Genomic DNA, 11158 nt, shown 5'->3' with positions numbered 1-11158 from the left:
GTGTGGGAGTAGGTTCTAATAGAAAAACGGTGATTTCGTTGTTTTCGCCAGAAAGCAACTGCAATATCCTTCCTAATCGGAGGCTTTATTTCTGCTGTCATAAGGCGAAACTATTAGAAACGGCCAGAAATATTCGTGCAAATAACAGTTCCTGAACTTGTTGAAATATCACGCAAAAAAACTGATCAAAATCCCAGCCATTTAAAAAAAAACAAAACACTAAAGTCTTGACTCTGCAAAAACGATGGGAAAAAGTGATCTGAGCGCAAGCACAAGTTACGGACACAACAGTGAGTGAGTGGAGTGTGACTGGACTTCGCTACTTCTTGGACCATATCCCCCGGTCCGCTGTTAGCACATTTGATTTCAAATTGAACAGAAATGAACTCGTCCTACAAATTCCCACACAACAATAGCAGCCATCATTTAGCCAGCCAACGAAAGAATATCCCAGTGAATGATTTGATGGACATGTATGTTAAAAGGCACAAAACCTTCACTTGACAGTTACTTGGCGATTAGGATAACCTTTTCAGAAAATTCGTTTGATCCTTAAAATAAATATAAGATTCAAAATAAATATATCACATTGAAACTGGAACTCCAGCACGGGTTACAATAATAATCCTCTACAAAAATGTGATGCACGCCAGTTGTCCATGGCTTGCTGAAGAACTGAGAGCTATATAAGCCGTCAGTGTCCGTTCAGAACTCTACACCAAGCTTATTGTGTTAAAATCTCCCAATGAAGAAGCTATTCTGATCGGCTATTATATGCAAAGGTAAGAGTCCACGTTGTTTTTGCACTTGGCCGGATTTCATACAACTGCAGACACGAACTGATACTGTCTGCACCTTGTCCAAAACTAACAATGTTAGGAATTATGTTTTCTAGTGTGCGGCAGTTAATTCGGGTATGACCCCCAGCTCTCCAGTCAGCCCCTGAAGAACGACAGCTCGAAACCAGCTTGCGATCCTAATAATTCAGCCAGGCGGGTTATTATTAAACACCAGAGCTCTACGATGCAGAGCCCCATTATTTCAATGTCAAATTCATCCGTAAGGGATGCGGAAAAAACAGAAAAACGCTCCATCTCCAAGCTTTGCAACCACAGTAGACCCAATAATTACTAATTTGTAACCTGTACCAAGTATGTGATGATTGAATAAGCCTTCCCCCCCCCCCCACCCCACCGTGTAATTAAAATAGAAACTAGACACAAAATATGTTATCAATGACAAAATATTTCTGTCGCTCTCTGCGTTTTTTTTTTCGCATTCATATGATATATATTCCTAGAAATGTATTAAACGTGATTAAGCGTCCGTTGCAAACAAAACTGTTGTGAAAGTGCATTTAGCAATCAAAGGGTTAAGCTGCAGGCTGCACGCTGGGGGGTGTGACACCTTCTAAAATGTCCGAAATGGTGAACAAAGTTACACAACTTCAAAATATCATTTTGCAAAGAAACATCTAAAAAAAGTAAACATGTGTGTAGGCTTTGCGGAACTGATGTGTAAAAACTAACAAATGTACCTGTTGCACAAATCGTTACTTTCATAGGAACGTTTTCACCGATACCAGTGAAGATAGGGACGGCACCATAACCTGGAACCTACATCCCAGGACTGGGTGCTATAGGAATTCCCAAGAATTGCACAAAGCGTTGCACAGCAGTGGTTAGTGTATCGTGCACCTGACGCTTTTGGGTCCTGTGTCAGGTGCTGAAGAATCTGGTGACAAATATGAAGTTTGAGATAGGTAGTTTAGAATTGGTGTTTCTCGGAAAATACAAATATTGGGGTGGGAGGGGGGAGGGGGAACAAAACTCTGAAACATCCACTGCAAGGGATTGTTTAATCGATAATACTTTTGGATAAAATAAAGCTCCACAAACATTCAAATTCGTCAGAATCGGTATCCACCTCCAACAATATAGCTCTTGTATTCACTTTCTATCACGGATCAATATCATAACAGCGTGTGTCAGAAATGAGCAGATATCTGGACACGGTATGGGAGGGTTGTCCTCTGACCCTCACTGTAGTTCTCAAATCATCGTCATCACCAAATTCACCATCGGCGTTACCCGGAACACCTTCATCTTTCACGATTATCTTTCCACGTCTTTATTTTTCTCTGCGGCTGGGCTGAGAGAGGGAATAGTGGGTAACTCTCCCCCTTTCTAAAAAAAAATCGAGTATTTTTCTTAAGTCAAGTGATCAACACAGGGCAATATTTTTTTTTCCCAGACGAACCACTGTCACATTTTAATTAACGAGTGGCGGTTGTGTAATAGAGCAGTCAAAGAGATTAATTTAGCTTCCAATGAAAATAATTTGTACGCTAACGAACACAAGCTTGTGATCATTTTAATTGGAGAAACTTAAGTAACCAAATTACTCCCACTCACCCACTTTGATCGACATAAATGCATGTTAAACCATTAATGTAAAACAGAATGAACCACTGCTAATCCCCTAATAAATGTGCCGATTAGTTTATTATTAATTTGGCTCATGGAGTAAATACGTGCAGAACTGGAAAATATGAATAAAATAATCTAATTGAAACGTACTCCTCAAACATTGCATGGACACTAGAGTGTAGCTCGAATCTTAAAGATTATAAGAATGTCATAAGTTTAGCGTCAACCTTCCCAATTAAACACATTATCGATCAGTTATGTGCTCAACTTTCAAAACACTATCGAATTTGGTTGTGACTGGTTTTATACGTAGTATAAAAGACTTGTAGTATTTGCAAATTGCGTTTCCACATTTGTGAACGTAGTATCGTGCCTGTACTCATCTAGTTTTACGAAAACAATAGATGTGCAATAAGCGTGTATTCGTACATGCAATATTGAAGTCTGCCGTCTCTGCTTCGTCCTGAGCACTGAGGCTCCAATTTACTGGCAGCTTTGTTGCCTGCGCTCACCGCTCTGGAAGCACTTACACAGTTTTTTTTTTAAACAATACGAAATTATGTTTTCGCCATCAACTTTCCTACTCTAACGCTTTATTCTCTTTAACGAACAGAACAAGAGCGCAGACAACAAAAGTTAGTACATGGTCAGTTAGTAAATAACGCTTTCAATTGCCTTAATTTGTGCTTCAAAATATTACAATGCTGAAGGGTATTTTCTCAAAATGTGCACTTGCAGAATTTGGTTTTGAATTTATATCTTTGAAGCGCCTGTTTCTTGTCTGCAGCTCTCTTTAGTTTAAGGTAGAATGCAATATAGTCAACCACAGGATATAAACACATCTACTCCAACCCACCCGCATCAGTTGTGGTCCTTACTGTAACGTTATCGTGCTATTGTTAATCATTAATAACAGGGTCAATTGAATTATCTCTTAAAATTGTCTTATAACTTTGAATGGTACCATAAAATCTGCCGATTCGAAGGCTTCAATTGAATGTTTATTGGGTCAGCTTTATAATTTATGAGCTGCCATTTCGAGTGACAGGGACTCGCCATATCCCCCTGTAATTATCAATACAGCAGTCACTGTGCCCTCCGGTGGGTCTCTATCTGTAATTTATAGACCATTTAACGGTCTCTTTATAAGATTATATCATAACGTTGTTTCAGTGTTATCATCACTGGGCTGATTTTGGAGTGTTATGTCTACACGTTGCAGCTAGAAAACGCTGTTCCATTGGACTCTCTGATGGTCCGTCTTCAAGGTCCATTTATTTCTAAAACCTTACTCATTAACATACACACATACACACACATATATATATATATATAATACACGCTTGTGTCCATTAAATAATAACAGTAACTCCATCGACAGACACAGGCCATTGTAATAGATATCCTGAAATGTATTAAGATATTTATGTTGGTTGGTGCTGTTTTGAGATGTGTAGCTGGAAACATCACGCTAACAGTCCCTCCTAAAGTTCTCTTTTAAATCTCAGTTTCCCTTTGTCAAGGTTCCAGGACATACTTCGCCAATAAGTGTTACGGTAGGAACATCCGCCTACTCTCACTTGGTCAATAGTTGTAAATGTTAAATGAAATCAGAAATCGAAGCAAGCCGGACGAAGCGGATACTTACATTTCTCAGCAATTCAAGTTCCCCTTGGCATATTTTCAAAATATTTATTTGGTGACGGTGGGAGGCGAGACGCGAGATGTTTTATGTTACCATTTTTTTTTGAGGGAATTCACTTCTTAAGTAATCTCCACTAGGGCTGCGACCGTTCGACCGGTAACGGAAATGCGATTAACGCAACACGCACAAACACAGAGGGTGGGGGGGTGGGGGTGGAAAATTACAGACTGGCTACTGGTGAGACGGGATAACGGTGTTTAATTTTGTAACATGGAACCACAGCTGTAAACAATGAACCAGAATAGGATCTGAGTGACGCAAAGTCAAGTTCAAGTCCTGTCTCTTTTTTAAAAAAAAGGCATCGCTTTGCCTCGGGTTCGAGATTCATTTAAAACAAGCACAAGTTTCTTATTTTATTCCCAAATCTACCAGGTCGAGATTTGGTGCTTTAATTTTTTTTTCAGTCTGGCAAAATTGTATTGAAGCCACTTTTAGTTACCCTCTCCTTGCGTTATGGCAAATCCGAGTGCACTTCACTTACAAGTGAGGGTTCCCCGCTTGTGTATCTTGTTTGTGTTTAAGTGTTTTCCCGCAGAACAGTGTGGAAATTGTTGGGTTTCAAAAGTTACTTTTCCTCAGATGACAGGGCTGACTTGGTCACTAACCCTCATTGGCGTAAAGGAGCCGCCAGAGTGTCGTGTTTCATTGCGAGATGTTCGCAAAGAGAAGACTTAACGAGAACATTTCCCCATTTTTTGTTCCTTTTTTTTTAACATCTGCCGCCGCAATGCCTCTGTGAGTTGCGCGTTCGATTTTGTTTTTTTTCTGTTCGAGTCGGGTTTGGCCCATACATCATATTTTTCCGCTTCAGACCGCATAACAATCAGCCGATGCAGTTTTCAATCAGATTTTTATAGGGAATTCATAAACTCCCCCATCCCGGTACCTTATATTCAAATATAGTGCGAGCATTTCGCAGTCAGTCAAAATGCAAAGGAAAACACCTCTCACACGTTTTATGACTGCGTGGTAATGAATTCCACCTCCATTTCCATTGAATTGGGTATATTTTTGCGTTTTACCAATCCCATGCGCAGGAAGAAATTAACATCGACTACTCTCCCCACTCCCTCCTCCCAAACCGAATCCACCTGGGGTGGCTTTGCATTACTATCTAAGTTGCATTTATAACTCTGCTGGCTCTACCTTCAGCACATAAGTCACCCAGCCCAAATAAAACATCTGAGAAATCGTCTATAACCGTCGCAAGTGAATCATTTGCCAATCACTGTCGTGAAAAATGTGCCTGAATATTTACTCTACAAGCCACTTTACAAATAAACAGTGATAAAAATCAAATATTTTTCAAATATTTGTATAAAGTGGCCGTATTGACTTTGCTTCCCAGTGTGATTAGACATTTTAAGGAAGCTGGTAGACTATTTCATGCTGTTGTCTCACAACCCCACACCCCACAACCCCAAACAAAAACACACAAATATGGCTTAGAAGCCTTAAACAATTTGGCTGAGATAAATTCCAACGAATATGACACAGGTTGAAATCAGCAAGGAAATATTTGGGATTATTAAAATAATAACGATCTCAACAAGTCCACTTGCAACATATTTTATTATTTATTTGTAGGTTGTTAATGATCTCAGGACATGGCACACAAAAAGAGGAAAACGTTGTTTTAACTAGAAATTAAAACAAAACAATCTGAACAATCTCATGTTTAACTCACAATTGTACATATTTATAGTTAAGAAACATTCTTTATAAATATTGTTTCATGTGTAGCAAGTTAATACCATAATTTAATTACAAATGGGATAAATATGGTAATGCGGGTATTTACAGAATGAGTATTGTTACAAAAATTAACGGCACAACCTTTTTTTTTTCCACAATCTTCCAATGATATTTCACAATTCAACCGGCAAAGCACAAAACATCACAAATTTAGAAACCCAGCTAACAGAAAAGAAAATACATTCACAAGCAATTATTTGCGTTTTTGTGTGTGTGTGTGTGGTGTGTTTGTGTGTGTTGTGTGTTTGTTTGTGAACTGCAGCTTGACTTTGGCACAGCCTCCACTCTATATGATTGCATGAAAATTCTACAATCGGTCGCCCTGGAAAAAAAAAGGTGACATCAATTTCAGCATTAAAATACAACGACAAGGGAGTCATTCTCTCTCTCTCTCTGTCCTTAGCGTTTCCATTCTGTGCGCTGTCTGGAGGGGGGTGGGGGGTGCTGGGGGGGAGTGGGAAATGTCTTGTCACCTCGGGGAAAGATATCCGAAAGCCACGGCAGAATGAACGCTACATCCTCAAGGATCCCAGGTACGGTTCAGGTTCTCTTGTGTTCGAAGTTGTAAAAGTTTTGTTCAGTAAAGACATAAATAACGCTGACCCTTCACTCCCGCAAAAATCTCTGGAACTCGATATTGCTTGTACGGTGGTTATGTCGTTCTCCGTTTTCCACTCACAGATTTTAGAGAAAGTTTGTCTTTTCGAATTTTGTGTTTTCTTCTTTTTTTGAAATTTTAAGTTAGCACAGACGTCGATCTTCCAGGTTTGGGGCCTGCAGTCTTTTTGAGTTCCTTTTCTCTCTCTCTCTATCTTCTTTTAAACGTACCACTCATTGAAGTTGGAGGAAATGCCGGCGCTGGTGTGCACCGCGGACGAGGCAGGGGATAAATTATTGCTGTTCTGGGGGTCGGTGGACGGCGAAACCAGGACTGGGGGAGTGGACGATTCATAACCAGAGCTGGCTGCCGGTGAGGACTCGGAACCTTGTGACGATTCGTGGACCTGCAAAAAAAAAAGTACAAGAGAAAAAAGGGGATGGGGTGGGAGGGGAGAAATTCCAATTAGTCCTTTTTAAACAGCAAAAGCACCCGGCACTGTACCCCCCAACCCCCAACTCCCCCACCGATTATTTGTTAATACCAGCGATCACTCGTTCAAACAAATATTGAAAAGTAATAACCTTCATATGTTTCCTTAGAGAGCTGGGATGTGTGTAGGACTTGTCACACATTTTACACAGATAGGGTTTGTCTGATGTGTGGACATGCATGTGCTTCTTCCTGTCACTGCTATTGGCGAAACGCCTGTCGCAGCTTTCAAATTCGCACTTAAATGGCTTTTCACCTAAGACAAGGAAAAAAAAACAGCGCGGAAAAACGGTGAGTCAACCAAAAGCACAGATCTTCCCACCTTCCTACTGTTAGCATTTCGCTCGGTGGTCACCACACTTCTCAAGAACACCTGGATTTAAACACTTCACAAAATAATACGGAATATTTAACCTGGGTGTTCATAGCCCGTCCTGACATTTTTAATCGCGAATCTCCCTCCCCCCCCCACCACCCCCCAATAAAAAGCACAGACACACACGCGCACACAAAATATAATTCAAAATGAGCCATCCTAAATTAGGCTGTGGACGGAAATGCGCTTGACAAAACGGATTCCACGTTTAGGGTTAGGGTGATTAATGTGAATGCGGCCAAGTACTTGGTTTCTAAGTCCTGTGTTGTTCGGGTCCCTTTCTCTGAATGAAGATTAAAAGATTCGCAGCTGTCTTCTCCAGCTGATTGCAACACACGGAAAGGAGATAGTTCGCCGCGTTTACACAATGGCAGAATGTAATTAAAGAGTCTGTTTAGGCTTGCAGAACAGAAGTGTATTAAATTAATTGATCCAAGCGGATTCTAGAAATAACATAACCGAACAATGATTAACCGACACAAGCCCCAATTTAGCGCCATCGATAGCCACACACAGGGATTTTTAACAGTCCCTGGATAATTACATATGTTTCTCTACACTCATTTATAGGAATGCACTTTTTATATTAAAAAAAAATTGGCAATTGTTTCACAAACACTGAAAATGTCCCGACCGAACTTTGTATTTACTGAGCGGCGGAACTGGGAGGTGCGAATCACACATGAATCGTGCTGAATATGGGGGGGGGGAGACAATGTAACATTACACTCTATTAGCATTTAAATTGTTTCCGAAAAGATATGTAAACGCCTCGAAATCTGAAGGATAGCTACTCCAAGCAAATAAATTTCGCAGTTGAAAACCTTGCTAAAGACTCGTCTGGCACCTATGACTAATCATACACTTGAGTGAACAATAGGCCTTCATCCTGTTACCACGCTCTGAGGAGCAAATAGTTATTGTGTGTGTGTGTGTGTGTGTTTTATATATATAAAAAAAATCTTATTAATTAATCACCGCTTTTGTTTTTATCTCCTTTGAAGAACCAGTGATTTAGAAAATATTAACATGATGATAAATAATGAACGCCGCACGAGTGAAGCTTCATTTTAATTTCTCAGTTGCCACGTTTTACACACAAGAGCCTCTGTCCTCACGTTACATCTTGACCCATATTCAAAGTTTATGTTCCCAATACAGGCCACTACTGATGACATAATTCTACACACTCACGAGAGATATTATGCAACAACAGCATAAATTCTAACTCGCTGCTCTTGCCATCCAGCAGCCTTCCCCAGTTTATCTAACGGTCTGTGTTGTTTATCTTTATACTACGTTTCAACGTGTGGCCCAGGGCAAAAATTCCCGAATATCACGCCGCAATTCCCAAATATTTTAACGCGCTTCACATGCCAAACCTTTCAATTCGATTCCCTATCAGGGGGACCATAAACCTACAGGGTTCGTGAAAATGTGTGTTTTGTTTCTTAAATCACCGCAACAGCCGCAAATTGTCTTAATTTTTTTTAGCTGTTTCACGTGGTTGCATTTATTAAGGATCGGAAGAGCAATCTGAGCAGATGAACTGTTAAAAATGTGTCCAATCATTTACAAACTATTTATTTTTCCGTACATCCCACCCCTGTTTGGACAGGCATTAAATTAAACCTCGCATCTTTATAAGGTGATGCATCGGCACTGGAGATTTCTCAAGCGGTTTACAAGGAGCGCTGGGGGTGGGGGGGGAAGTTTAATTTTCATTGTCGGGCGCAGTCACGGCGATCTTATTTTTTCTTTTTAAAACCCAAAAATATACAATTGCGATGCGCGCGAAAAATATTACGATGGAAGACCGGTGGGGCAGGAATCCGCGCTGTAACTGGGCAGCGGGTCGGAAGGGTCTAGAGGGGGAATGGTTGGGTTGGGGGGGGTTGGGGATTTTAGTTGGGGTTTTTTTTTTACCTGTATGGGTGCGTTTGTGGATCTTTAAGTTCTCCGACCTGGCGAAAACTTTCCCGCAGCCCGGGAAGGGGCAGGGGAACGGTTTCTCCCCCGTGTGGACCCTGATGTGATTCACCAGTTTGTATTTGGCTTTGAAAGGCTTCCCCTCCCGGGAGCAATCTTCCCAGAAGCAAACGTGGTTCGTCTGCTCGGGGCCGCCGACATGCTCCACCGTGACATGGGTGACCAACTCGTGCATGGTGCTGAAGGTCTTGTTGCAGGACTTTTTGGGGTTGTTCATTTGCTCGGGGTCGACCCACTTGCAGATGAGCTCCTGCTTGATGGGCTGCCTCATGTACCTGAAGAAGGCTCCGGGTCCGTGGTGAGCTGCCATGTTCATGCCCATGTTCATATTCATGTGGCCATAGTTGTGGTGGTGGTGGTGGTGGTGGTGGAGTTGCGCCGCCGAGTAAGGGTCAGTCCTGGGACACTGATCTGAGCGGCCGAACACTTCCCCGGGCAGCCCCAGGCGCATCTGGCCGTTGAGGACGTGCGTGTTGGGAGACGTGTGGGACCCTCCTTGGTCGTGGATGCCCGGGAACAAGAGGTGTCCCGGCGTGTCCGAGTGGGGGTGGTGGTGGTGGAGACCGCCCGGGTTGGCACCGAAGATCCCGTGCTGGCTGGAGCCCGGGCTCGAGTCGCTGAAGCCGCGGCTGCGGAAGATAAAGTCCCGGGTGGAATTGAAAGCGGCGCCCGAGTAAGAGCTGACATGGGCGGCGGCGTGGGGTGCCAAAGCCGGCGCGTAGCCCGGGCCGGCCGCCGCCGCTTGCGAGCTGAAAGCCGAGCTCTGGCCGGGGGGCGAGAGGTCGTGGTGGACGCCGCCGTTCAGCTTGAAAGCTCCCATGTGCGCCGAGTCGACGAAGCTGTTTTGAGACAAGCCCAGGTCCCGGTCGGACACGTCGGCGCTGGAGTGGTGGTGGTGGTGGTGGTGGTGCCTGGAGAAAGTGCCCACCCCGAGGGTCGGGAACTGGGGTCCCGCATCCAGCAGCATCTTTCTGAAAGTAGGGGAGAAAGCAGACAGATCTCCCCCACCTCCTCCACCCCCCCACCACCCACAGCAAAGCACACTCTCACTCACTCACTCACACACACACACACACAAGGATCACAGCATCAACTTCTGAGGCGCCTTCTTCTTGTTATTGTTTATGGCTGGTTCCTAAAGAAGCCAAGACGCACCAGTCATGAATTCAACAGCTCAAGTCCAACGATTCGCCTCGCTCTTTAACAGCCTCTGTCTTCCTTGGGAAGTAAATAAGCGATGACAAATAGATCGAGCCAAATTACCACGTACAACTTTTCTTTGGCTCCCTCTGAAACAGTTTTTATTGCGATCACGTAGAAGTTTTTTTTCCCTCGCAACAGCAGCAGGAATTCCCACGGAGCCAGCCGCCTTCTCTGAAGCCTCTTCTCCCTTCTCTCTCTCTCTCTCTCTCTCTCTCCGCCTGTTTGTCTCTCTCTCTCTCTCTCTCTCTCTCCCTCTCACAGACAGTGTTGCCAGTGATAGCGGTAATCAGAAAGGCAGTTAAATGAGGAGGATAGATAAGAGCATCCTTAGGATGAATGTGGTGGGGAGGGAGGAGGGAGGAGGATTGGGGGGGTGGGGAGGTGGTGGGTAGGGGGTGGGGGGGGGGGGGAAATGAGAGGTGAGGGGGGGTGTGGGGGGTGGGGGGAACCTTAAGCTGGTCCCGCTCCTGTCATATGATGCAGAGTGCGGCGGCTGAATAGAGTGACGGCTCCTCTCCCAACACCCCTTTTAAACAGGACAGCGGGCACTTTCTAATGGCTTTTCATTGGACAACTCCGCCTCATCCATCCCAGGTAGCCTGCTCCAAACG

At 43.4% G+C, this 11158-nt stretch overlaps 1 protein-coding gene across 1 annotated transcript; it reads right to left on the bottom strand.

The window, feature by feature from the left end:
* Positions 1 to 1229: 1229 nt before the first annotated feature.
* Positions 1230 to 10887, bottom strand: zic2a (zic family member 2 (odd-paired homolog, Drosophila), a). Its single transcript, XM_078546041.1, has 4 exons — positions 9282 to 10887; positions 7072 to 7235; positions 4078 to 6893; positions 1230 to 2186 (listed from the first exon to the last, which is right to left on the bottom strand). Exons 1-3 carry the CDS (start codon positions 10309 to 10311, stop codon positions 6708 to 6710), a joined length of 1380 nt encoding a protein of 459 aa, XP_078402167.1. The 5' UTR covers positions 10312 to 10887; the 3' UTR covers positions 1230 to 2186; positions 4078 to 6707.
* Positions 10888 to 11158: the final 271 nt, after the last annotated feature.

This window comes from Cetorhinus maximus, chromosome 7 (genome assembly GCF_964194155.1).
Source record: "Cetorhinus maximus chromosome 7, sCetMax3.hap1.1, whole genome shotgun sequence".
Classification (NCBI taxonomy): domain Eukaryota; kingdom Metazoa; phylum Chordata; class Chondrichthyes; order Lamniformes; family Cetorhinidae; genus Cetorhinus; species Cetorhinus maximus.
Note: the sequence above shows the minus strand (reverse complement) of the source record. Positions and strands in the feature narration are given on the sequence as shown.

What these genes read in the sequence shown, in the direction of transcription:
- zic2a (XM_078546041.1), bottom strand. Translation starts at nt 10,311, where the DNA reads ATGCTGCTGGATGCGGGACCCCAGTTCCCGACCCTCGGGGTGGGCACT. An exon ending in CCACAAACGCACCCATACAG is followed by an intron (nt 7,236 to 9,281) that starts GTAAAAAAAAAA and finishes TCCTTGTCTTAG; the next exon opens with GTGAAAAGCCATTTAAGTGC. An exon ending in CTCTAAGGAAACATATGAAG is followed by an intron (nt 6,894 to 7,071) that starts GTTATTACTTTT and finishes TTTTTTTTGCAG; the next exon opens with GTCCACGAATCGTCACAAGG.